The sequence below is a fragment of the Phascolarctos cinereus genome, unplaced genomic scaffold (genome assembly GCF_003287225.1).
Source record: "Phascolarctos cinereus isolate Bilbo 61053 unplaced genomic scaffold, phaCin_HiC Scaffold_5;HRSCAF=322, whole genome shotgun sequence".
NCBI classification, from domain to species: Eukaryota; Metazoa; Chordata; class Mammalia; order Diprotodontia; family Phascolarctidae; genus Phascolarctos; species Phascolarctos cinereus.
The window spans coordinates 54,227,337-54,239,665 of NW_027555958.1; the positions used below are offsets into that span (position 1 = coordinate 54,227,337).

Consider the following 12,329-nt stretch of genomic DNA (forward strand, 5'->3'; position numbering starts at 1 on the left):
CATGTGTAGCAGGTGCTCAATGAATGCTTGTTGATTTATCTCAAGTCTTAGCCCAGGTACCACCTCCCCTGGGCAGCCTCCTTTACTTCCTCCCCAGTTATCAATATTCTTTCTGTCTTCTAAGCCATTTATATTTCTTTGTGTTTACTTATTTATGTGCATGTCATATTCCCCCTAGTAGAGCATAAAGTCCTTAAGGATGTGTAATGTGTGTTCATCTTTTGTTTTTGTATCCCTAAGCTTAGCCTATGTCATGCACATATAAGGCATTTAATAAATGTTGGATTAATTTGAGTATTGTACTGTTTCTGTTATATGGTGTAAAGTTATATCAAGCAAAGTGGGCAATTTTTATTCTTTGTAGGATATAAGATAATTTTCTTTGTGGGGGAAGAATATATGATAAATGTAGCCCGTTTTATTTAAGCAGCATAGTGTAGTAGGTAGAGCACTAGATTAGAAGTTAGAAACACTTGGGTTTGAATTATGTTCATACACTTAGTAGCTTTGTGACCCTGGGCAAGTCACAACCTCTTTGGGCCTAAGTGTCCTGGGAAATGAGGGGATTGGACTTGATAATCTCTAAGGTTCTTTTATCTCTAAGTGTGTGATCTTTTGATTCATTATAAGGCATGATTACAATTAATTTCACTTAAAATCATTTAACATAATTTCAGACTTAAGTGACTTTAGAATAAAAGTCAAATTCTCTTTGAGGCACAGAACCTCCTGAACTTCCCAAGAAGAAAATTAAGACTGTCAAAAGTGAAATAAAAAAAAAAGTAAAATGAAGCAATTCTTCATCTCTCCATTCCACATCTCTACACATCTCTGTGATTTCATCTGTTCTTTCTTCCTTTATTCAGGGAAAAGGGTGGCTTTTTTTCCTTGCCAAGGATAGCCTTTCCATCTGTGCCTTTGATCCCATCCCTGCCTGTCTCTTACACTTTGTTTTGTCAGTCCTCCCCTCTCTAAAACATCTTCAGTCTCTCTCCACTGGCTTCTTAACCTCATTACACAAACATGTTTGAATCTTCCCCTTTTCTAAAAAACAAAAATAAAACCTAATGTGGGTAACAATGGACAAGACATTTAACCTCAAAGCTTCTTCCTGTAAAAAAGAGGAATAATATCTATTTTAGTAAATGTAAGATGATGTTTGTAAAGAGCTTAGCCCAGTGCCTGGCACATAGTGGATTCTATATAAATGCTCATTCCCTTCCTTCCTCCTACAAGCTATCTCAAAGTTATTGTTGGGTTCAGATGAAACAATGTTTGCAAAATGCTTTGCCAGGCGCTACATAGTTGTCAGCTGTTATTTCCCCTTGGATGTCCCAGCAGCACTAACAACTCAACATGGCAAAGAAATAATTTAGGTTGCTCTCCCCAAACTTGTTCTTCCCCCAACTCTTCTGTTTGCAACAGTATCGCCTCTTCTAAGTTATCTGTGCTTGAAACTTTGTAGTCATTTTTTAACTCTTTTGTGCTGTCTTCCTGCAGATGCAGTGGGTTACCAAATCTCTCCTGTTGCCCTCTCTTTTCCCTTCTCTCTACAAACCACCCTAGTTCAAGACACTCCTCTATTATGTGGTCTTTTAACTGGTATTTCTTTGTTTTCTCCGATTTCCAATCCATCCTTCACACTATTGTCTGTGTAAACTTCCTAATCTATTATACTACTATCTCACAGGGTTGTAAGGAAAATGATTTGTAAACCTTAAAGTCCCATATATTCAATTAAATATTTATAGATACCTACTTTGTATAAGGCAGATCTCATATACTCATAAATGTGAGTAGTTCTTATTACTACTCTAAAACTTTTAGTAGCTTCCTGTCATCTACTGAATGAATAGAAACCTATTATCCTGGTACTCAAGCCCTATGTAATTTGGCCTCTCTAGCCATATCACCACTTACTCCCCTTCACATACTTTCTTTCAGACTACTATGTCTCCGCCCCCCCCTCCCGTTTTCATCTTGCCCTCTCCTATTTCTTACCTTTGTCCTTATTGTTTCCTGTCTTTGGAATGTACTCCCCATTCTCCCTATCTCTGCCTGTTACTATCCCTCCTTTCTTCTTCCAGTACCTAGTTGGTGCCACTATCTCCGTGTCTTCCGTAATCAATCTAGCTGAAAATGAGCTCTTTCACCTCAGAATTCTCATATTTCTTATCCTTGCCATTAGAATGCAAGCTCTTTCAAGGGAAATCTGCTTCTTATTTCATCAGTGTATCCTCATGCTTATGCAGTGCTTTGTAAATAGGAAATATTTACTAAACATTTATGGGTTCAGTACGAATTTGAAAGATATTGTAATACTTAATAGATATTACTAGGTAGAATTCCAGTAAGTTAAAAAAAAAGTATAATGATTATCTTGACCATAAAGCTAAGGAGTGTAAAGGTAGTTTGAGGATCCTTAGCAAAATAATATTGAGGTAAATGACCATATAGCTAATTTCTGATGCTGCACTGTATTTTTACTTTCAGTATTTTTATTTTGTACTTGATTTTGAATATGTTACAATATTGTTATTAATGCTTTGCTGTCAATATTTTGCATCTCTTGGTAAGAAATTAAAAATCTTTTCAGAGTGTTCCTTTTAAAAAAGTGATTTTAAAATTTGGTGCCACCTTAATTGTAATTTTATTGCATTTTGGCCAAAATGTTTTCCACTATAACAAATTGTGCCTTTTATAACTTGAGGAAATTTAGAAAAAGAGAGTTTTATAATACAGTTTTTTTACAGCCAGCTTTTCTATATGTCTTTTTCGTTAAGTAGAATGAAAGACAAATACTGACTGCACACAGAGTGGAAGTGCAGTTAGTAAATTCTTAAATCAAATTTTTTATATTTCAATTCTAAAGACTAAGCATTTTAATCTCCCTTTATGTCTTCATCAGGAGTGTTCCACATTTAAGTGCTATCTAATCATGATTCTTGAGTTGAAATCCAGATTCAGTCACTTTAATGTACTGACTTCCAGCAGGGAGGCAGAAATTGGCGAAATGACAACTTGAGGTGGAAAAGATGGAATATATCATGGATGTGCTGGTTATTTTTCCTATATAGGCTATAGATGACTTAAATATGGTATACTTAAATATGTGGAACCAGAAAATCACTAAGAGGATTGTGGCTTTTACAAAATGTGGAATTTCTTTGTAAGCTATTATAAAAGCTGTGTTAGAAATAGGGACAAGACCTCTGATTTTGTTTGTTTTCTTCTACTAATGCAGATCAGCACCTTCACTGTAATTTGTAGTCTTAGAATATTGCCTAGAATTCTATGAGGTCAATAGACTTGCCTTGGGTCACACCTGTATGTGTCAGTGGTAGAGCTTGTACCAGGATCTTTCTGTCTCCAAGTCTAGCTGCTGTCCATTATACCAGGCTGCCTCTCATCTCTGTATTAAGATAGTTAATTGTAGGACTGCTACCATTCTGGATAAATTAAAAAAAATTTTTTGATAGAAATTCTGGGATGCAAAGGTGTTCCTTAGAGATCTCTTACATCTTAATATTTTTAGGGGGAAAAAAACCTTTATGGTATTTAGTAACTCATTTTGTAAGATGACTATTGGGTGATAGAGTTCCTTTAGATAAACTGCTGGAGAAAGCATAGGCTTTCAAAAGATCTCATTGGGAAACTGAAAAATAGACTCTGCTGCTTTGAAAGAATTTTAGGATTAAGTTCTTTCTATGGGCCAAATAATGTGAAGAAATATAAATGTAGATGGTTCTTTCTGTTTTAAAAGTTATTTTTCTTTAAAATCCTAGGGCTTCAAAAACAAACCAAAAAAGACAGGTCACATAAAGCCCGACTTGATTGATGTCGACTTAATCAGAGGTGGGTTCTAAAATCAGTCCCATTCTAGGTCTGTTCTAAGCTTTTGTTAATAAAAAATTGTTGTCAATATGTTGTCTTTATGAAATACATTAATGGGGTATTCTTTATTTACAAAATTCCTTTTCCTCTTCTGTTACTTGAAGAGCCATGATAAGGTGGTCATAGTAGTTCTCTATTTTTAGTCTCCTGGATGTTTTTCTTTTCCTTAATCCTGCCTTGCTATAAATTTGGACGTACAAACGTTTAAGGAGTTCTGCTGAGTCTGCCCTGGGATAAAATAGGTTTTTGGAGTGGAAGTGGTTTAAAAGAGAATGTACTAGACCTCTTTGTGGCTGTCAGGCCCAGAAGGTTGTGAGGACTGGTGGGGTTGGGGGTGGGGAGAGACAAAAAAGATTGGAAATACAGAGTTTGTAAGACTTTTCCTTTGGACCAGCTTTAAGAGTTTCTGATTTGCTGTGGGATAAGATAAGTGGGGAGGGGGAGTGATAGAAGGGAGGGCAGATCAGGGGAAAGGGTATTAGAATGCATGCCGTCTTGGGGTAGGGGTAGGGGGGAGATGGGGAGAAAATTTGGAACTCAAGATCTTGTGGAAGTGAATGTTGAAAACTAAAAATAAATAAATTAAAAAGAAAAAACAATACTTCCCATCACCCTGAACTACGAAAGATCAGGTGTAAATGGATATGCTAACAAGGGCACATTCTTTTCTTCAAAACATCTTTTTGTTTTATTATCTTTTCCTCCCTATTTGCGTTACCTGCTCTTAGCAAAACTGCTTCATAAGAAGCTATTACACTCTCTGGTGCAGCAGGGAGCTCTGAAAGAGAGAATACTCACATCTATATCATCCATATCATCAGCAGAATTGTGAGGAAAACCTTTAAGGCTACATTTTACTCTACTAATTCAAATACTTTTTATAGTCAGCAAAAAATAAACACAGTGAGAGCTTGTGTTTTCTGTATCAGCGAACTGTATAGCTATAAAGATGCAGTCTGCTATAGAATATTGTTTGTGGAAAATATTCATCCAGGATACCCTTAATACATATGTACGTGTGTCATCCATGAAATTGTGAGATGCTCACACATTTTCATCACCTACTGATGGTATGTATCACACTCTTGAATAAACTGCAGTTTACCTGTCTAAAAAAAAGTTTCGATTTGGTCTTTAACCTATTATTAATTGAAATTAGAGTGATAAAATTGTAGACATAAACATCAGATCTGTATCTCTAGTCCTGACTCACCTCAAGCTATCTGCCTTTCATACTAGTTCACCTTTACACCTGTCTGTCCTGTTGACATCTTCAACTCAGCCTGTCCAAAATAAAACCTATCCTCTCACTCATCCCCAGCCTTTAATTTCTTTTAACTTTTCCATTTTTGTTCATATCACTACCATTTTCCTACTCAACCAATGAATTTTGTCATCTTTGATTCTTCCTTCTTCATTGTCATCACAATTGCCAGGTCTATCCGTTCATTCTCTGCAGTATATTTTGGATTCACCCTTTACTTTTCATTCTCACTTCTATTGCCTTGATTTAGGCTCAGATTACTTCTCACCTATACTAGAATAGCCTCCTGACAAGTTTTTCTGTCTCCATTTCTCCCCCCAGTGCCATCCATCATTTACACCAGGGATTGCTACCCTGGAGGTCTAGGAACTTGTAAAAAATATATTGGTGATGATGATTATAGTATTGGTTTCCTTTATAATCTTATTTTATTTTACGTATTTAAAAACTTTATTCTGAGAAAGGTATACCATGGATCCCAAAGGGATCTATGACCCAAAAAAGGTTAAGAGCCCCTGACTTACATTATTACTAGATGAATATCTGTGATGCATAATTGTGATCATTTTGCCCCGTTTTCAAAAATAAAAACTCTTTGCCTATTTTGTCAAACCATTGTCTACCTCTCTAGCCTTGTCTCATGCTGCTTGCCCTTACATATTCTGCGTCCCGGTCCAGATCAGGCAAATCATCACTCCTCAGACACATTTGTATTTTCCTGTCTCTGTATTTGCGCTCCTGCCTTCCTAGCCTAAAGTGGTGTTGCTCGTCTGTTGAAATCTTATGCTTCCTTCAAGGCCTCCTCAAATTCTACCACTCGTGAAGTCTTCCCTATGCTCTTCCAAGTAAAAACACATCAAAAATTAGTGGCGCATGAAAGTGAGGTGACTTACCTAGTGTCACACAGTGTTTGCTGCATTGTCCAATCTCCTTTCTCCTACTCCTCTGCCCTGCCCCCGCCCCATCCCCACCCAATAGGAAACTTGTAACACTTCATACTTCTTGAGGCATCATCATAGAGTGGAGGGAAAACTAGATTATATTCAGGAGAAATCTGAGTTCAAATCCCACTCTTAACACTTACTAGCCAGGCAGTCACTTTCACCAGTGGTAAAATGAGGACAGCAGTACTTGCTTCATTTGCCTTGTGGGATAGGTAGTACAGGCACTTCATAAACCCTAAAGCTGTATGGAAATGTGCTGCTTATCCTTGTTTTTCCTAAGTACCTACTCCGATGTCCATGTTAGTTTAAATGTATAATAAATCAGTGAAATGTATGTGGTTAATGACAAATTGAAACATGTGTTGCTTTGTTTGTTTCAAGGCTCAACATTTGCCAAAGCCAAACCTGAGATTCCATGGACGTCACTAACTCGGAAGGGAATTGTTCGGGTTATTTGTTTTCCATTGTTCAGCAAATGGTGGATTCAGGTTACCTCTTTACGAATCTTTATTTGGCTGCTACTGCTTTACCTCATGCAAGGTAACTGAAAGTGTTGAACAACTTTTGTGTAGCTGTCTATGCTGCTTCACGTTTTGCCATTCCACTTATTTGATATGGTCGAATAAATATGCATATTTTACTTTTTGTGCCTTTTATCTGCTAATTTCATGGTTTCTTCTGATCTGTCCTCTGTCAGGAGCCACTCCTTCCTCAGTCAGTCAGTAAGCATTTATTAAGTACCTATCTGTATACCAGGCACTGCCTAGCCTTAGGTATGAAAACACAAAAATGAAGTAGTCCTTGCCCTTGGGAAACTTAAATTCTATTGAGAGAAACAAGAAGTGTATACAAAATAGGTACAAAGTAACTACCTCATTCTTTTATTTCATCCTTCCCAGTGCTCTGAAGTACCACTTTCTCAAGGAAATTGTCTCTCTCTTCCCCACCTCACACACCTCCTCTCCACAGCTGCAAGGGTTTTCTCCTTCTGTAGCCTTCTCGTTTTTGGTCCCTATCACATTCTACCTGGTATCATTTGCATATGTCATAGCCCCTGGACTAGACCGTAAGTTTCTGGAGGGCAAGGTTTTTGATCTCTATATCCCTAGCACCCATTACAGTGCCTCAGCATAGTAGATGGCTTTTTGTTGGAATGACTTGAGACCAAGTGACATACAAAATCAGTTACAGTACTGTAAGGATGATAATTATAGTGATCCACTTTAACACGTGGTCTCCAAGAACACATATTAAAATTGGGGATATTCTGTACCACCCTTTTGTTTAGTACAGTGCCCGGCACATAGTAGGTGCTTAATGTTGATTGATTGATTGGTGGAAGTATAAAAGTCATGACAAGTGATAGTTGTACCAGTGATAGAAACTGTCATAATATTTTCTGTCCATTGCTGTGTTCTACATAAGACAACACCTAAAAATACGTTTCCTTGGTTTCTAGCTTTATGTATAATAAGATCCCCAGGGAAGAGATCTTGCAACATAAATTTACTCAGACTGAAATAGACAAGGTTTTTTAATCTGAGTTGCCTTGGTCTTACACTGTAGTCTAAGGGTCTGGGTCCTGCTGTCTGTATAGCCTTGCCGACGTGTCAGTGGTGTCAGGTTTGTGCTGCAGTCTTTTTTTTTAACCAGTGGACTTGACTGTTCATTTTTAATTTTACTTCATAAATTTGGTGAGGCTGTCTTTTATACATGACGTTTTTTTATCTTCATGATGTCTCTCAGTAAGGATTCCATATGGTTGTTCAGACATATGAGTTGTGTTTTATGATGTGGTAGAATTTCCAGTAGTCCCTTGAGGTTTGATTAAAGTTTAAAACTTTTAATAAACCTTTTTCCTAATAGGAAAGGTCATTGGATCATAGATTTAAAACCAGATGGTCCTTGAATCCAATCCCTTCATTTTACACATGAAGAAACTGAGGCCCATGAAGGTGAAGTGACTTACCCAGGGTCACACACTTAGTAAATGCCTGAAGCAGGTTTTGAACCCAGGTTTTCCTGACTTCAGGTCTATCACTGAATTCATTACACTGTACTGCCTCTCAGGAAAAAGGGCAAGGTGAGACTAGCTTGCATCTTCAGCATCTGTTGGATATAAATGACTTTAGTCCCTTTTCATGATCTAAATTTGCCTCTCGACTTTCCAAAACTCTTAAATCCTGACTAGTTGAATTAATTATAATGATTTACATATAGATATCATAATTTTCATGGCTTATCCTCTTCAAAAGGAAAAATTGTGCATAGTACCAAAAAACACAACCTTTGGGAATTATGCCTAGACCTTATTCATATAGCTCTTCACAGAATTTTATTGTCAATTAATGGTTAAATAAATTCCTTTGTGAAGATAAAATTACATATATATACTTCGAAACTTTAGTAAAATGGTGAATATTGTAAAATTAGTTAGGAGTAGTTGGGAATCAATTAAAGGTACTCCTTAGTATAGCTTTTCACACTGAAACTTCTCCTTTTCAGTTATAGCATTTGTGTTGTATTTCGTAATGCCTGTTGTGAATGTAAGTGAAGTGATTGGTCCAATGTGCCTTATGCTGTTGATGGGAACTGTCCACTGTCAGATAGTCTCCACTCAGATTGCTAAACCTTCAGGAACCAATGGAAACCGGAGGAGGAGGTAAAATGAGAAATTATATCTGTAATTATATATTTTCTGGAAAGAGATATGTTGTGTACAAATTTTAAAAATCAATGTATGAAAATCTTTGTATTGTTGCTTAGGTGCTTCCTTCCAACTTTGTTTTCTGTGATTTTTATAATGAATGTTTATAAAATTTATCCTTATGTGTCAATTTGCCTATGAACTTTTAGCCTATTTTGGGTGGGATTCTTTCACTCTAAATGATTCTTTTAAAAGTTAAGTGTAGTGTCATTCACTGTGAGTACCTTCCCTGCCAACAAAGACTGTAAATTCTGTTTGACGTGGTAGACTGTCTTTAAGAGTTTCTCTGGCCAAAAAATTCACCACATACTGATACACATGGTGATGATCTTCTCAGGGCTTACCTAAGTTGATCTTTGGATGATACATATTATAGGCCATCACTGGGTCTGTGAATTTTGTGACATTCAGTTTTACTAATCTTTTTATAATGGTGCATGCAAGCAATCTTTTCTCAAATCCAACTTCCCAATCAAAAGTGGGTGAAAATTCAGTATAGTTAAAAGTTTAGCATGTTGTTATAGCATTCAACATGCTTTAAATCTGCTACTTTCCCTTCTTTGATACTCTGAAACATAATTTCTAAAGCTACTTAAGCTTTAACAGAAGTTAATTTAATTTTACGTTGTTACATGTAACTGAAATTCAAGTGATAGTTTTACAGATTGTAAGATGTATCTGTGTTTCAGTCATGGCAAAAAGCATATTTCTTAGGTGACTAAATGTTTATCTCATTTTTCCACTTAATCTGTATAATTCTGTTCTACACATATCATCTCATAAGTTGTTTTCTGTTTAGTTGCAGTGAGTATTGGTGTATTCTTATTTTTGAATGCCATTTGTCCATTTTGTTTTTATGTCAAAAGAAGGAGAATTAAATTTCATCACGGCCAAGCAACTTGATACGCTCTCTATGAAAATGAAATGCTATAACTCTGTCATTAGTATTTGCTGCACGTTTCATCCATCTGGATAGGATGCCAGCAAAAAGACGTCTGTGACCATTGCTACATCTGTGTATTAGCTCGTCTGTTAATGCTGGGACAAATTTCTTTTATCTAGGCCTTTGCTGGGTCTGGATCTTTTTTGTTTTTTTATTTTTTGGTCATCCTTTGTATTTGAAGCTGACTGCTGTTGATGCTGGTGCTATCTGTTGATGTGCTTGAAGAGACTCTTTTGCATGTGTGAAGACAGCTTTGGGCTGCACTTGATATTTCTCAGTAGTGATTGACTCTTTTGTGATTAAGTGAAATGATATCTTAGGCCACCCATCTCCGTAGGACTTTGGGTTTGGGCCTTTGTATATTGCCAGTAGTTTCCTCATCAGATTGTCTAAATCTCATGTGTTCTTGGTGTGTCATCTCCCTTCGCTATGTAGGTTTGACAGTGCATGATGTCAGGAAGATGGTGGTTTGTTGCAAAAGTATGCAGATTTAAAGCATGCGTAGTTCTGTTTCTTGGCATAATCTTGAGTATTTGGATGTTCAATGTGGCAGGAGAGAGATGGGTTTGAATAATCTGAAGTTGTTGAAATGTTCTTTTGTAGAAAATTACGAAAAACTGTAAATGGTGATGGGAGCAGAGAATGTGGAAGTTATAACTGCTCTGATAAAGTCAGAGGAGTAGAATCTTCGGAATCTGCATCCCTAAATGGTGGTTTTTGGGGGACTCTCTTTTGCAACAGGTGGGAAGTCTTACATTGAAATTTTGTTTGATTTCATATTTACGTTCATACTTACATATAATAGCTACACAGAGTCGGTTTTTAAATTATAATTTACTTTTATATGCTGATTTACAGTTATAAAGCACCTTATATACTTTCACATTTAATTCTTACAATAACTAAGGTATTATCCTCATTTTGTTTGTTTTTTTTTAAAGGCAGTTGGGGTTAAGTGACTTGCCCAAGGTCACACAGCTAGTAAGTGTCAAGTGTTTGGTCTGCCGCCAGATTTGAACTCAGGTCTTCCTAACTTCAGGGCTGCCCCTGTTATCCTCATTTATAGATGATACCGTGACTCAGAGGGGTTAAGCAGACTTCTAATGCTAATAGTAAGGGGAGCCAGCACTTGAATCCAGGTCTTCTGACTCCAAGTCTAGTGCTCTAGATAGGCTTTGTGGTATAATTTTAAGGGTTCTCTAAAGACCTCTTTACTCCCTAATCTTCCACTGCCTGTCTTGGTACCTGGATTCATTCCTTTGTGTTTAAAAGGCTTTTAGTTTTCAGAAACCTCCTATTAAAATCCAGATACCCTTGGGACTGTTAACACCCTAATTTATTTCAGCCAACAATTTTGGAGGAGATTAAGAGGAACTAGATGTTTTCCATCGTGACAGTTAGTGGAAGGTAAAGCTTAGCAGGAATGAGACATAGAGTAAGTTTTGCCTTGGGCTTTTGACTTAAAAAATTGTTTACTGTCTCATTGATTTAATAATAAAAATACAGATGTGTTTTATTAACTTGTCTGTAGTTAAAAGATGTTTTCATACTCATCAGTTGATGTTCTCATAGAATTAGGGAAACTCTGCCTGTTCTTTCTACTGTCTTTGCTGCTTCATCACCTTCCTCCCAAGGTTCTGTTCTAGTACCTTTCCCCCCTCTGCCTACACATTCTTCTCGGTGAACTCATCTATTTCCATGGCTTTAGCAGTCATCTCTATGCAAATGGTTCAAAAGTTTCTGTCTGTTTCATCATCTTCTTAGAACTTCATCCTGTCTGCTGGATAGTTGTACCTGAATTGTTTGCTAACCTCTTAGACTTAATATTTTCTTTTCAATATAAACCTTCTCTTTACCCCAATTTCTCTACTTCTGTTATCGTCTCTACCATCTCTTAGCCACCTAGACTCTCACATGTCATCTGGTCTTTCCTCTCCACTCTACCTTAATGTAGACCCTCATTTGTTGTCTCCTAAACTATTATAATCTCCTCCTAACCATTCCTCTTGTCTCAGTTCTATCCTTTCTCCAGTATATCTTCCATATGAATGTCGCACTAATCTTAATGCACTACTGTGATTGCTTCTTTATTCAAAACTCTTTGAATGCCAGATGCCTGCAGAGTAAACTCCTGACCCTGGCATTCAAGGCCTTCATCACATGGGCACCAGCCTGCTGATCCAGCTTTCATTTGTATTATTTCCCTTCACAGATTTTCTACATATCTCCTCCTTGAGATCACAGAACAATCGATTAGAGCTGGATGAGGCCTTAGAGACCATCTAGTGACCAACCCCTTTATTTTTCTCATGAGGAACCTGGGGTCCATAGAGATTGCACTGACTTGCTCAAGGTCACATAGGGAGTAAATGCCAGAACCAGGATTCAAACCCATGTCTGTTGACTTTGCTTTTCTCTGGTAATATGATGCACATCTCTGTGCTTTTATTCAGGGCATGTTTGGAACAGACTCTCACCCTCACTTCCATCTGTTGAGTTTCTCCCTTAACTCAGATGCCACTTTGCTCTGTGACTTTTTCCTCTATTCTGTCCCCTTGCTACACTCCATCACATTCC

At 37.1% G+C, this 12,329-nt stretch overlaps 1 protein-coding gene across 2 annotated transcripts in view; it reads left to right on the forward strand.

Annotated features, from left to right (window-relative positions):
- The window catches only part of PHTF1 (putative homeodomain transcription factor 1), a 46,455-nt gene that overhangs the window by 3,220 nt on the left and 30,906 nt on the right, over positions 1-12,329 (forward strand). The window contains exons 3-6 of one of the 2 annotated variants that reach the window (XM_021002052.2): positions 3,786-3,855; positions 6,484-6,642; positions 8,608-8,764; positions 10,356-10,493. In XM_021002052.2, the coding sequence (XP_020857711.1) occupies positions 3,786-3,855; positions 6,484-6,642; positions 8,608-8,764; positions 10,356-10,493 (524 nt within the window). The remainder of the gene's footprint in view (positions 1-3,785; positions 3,856-6,483; positions 6,643-8,607; positions 8,765-10,355; positions 10,494-12,329) is intronic. The other variant, XM_021002070.2, reaches the window with a different exon arrangement.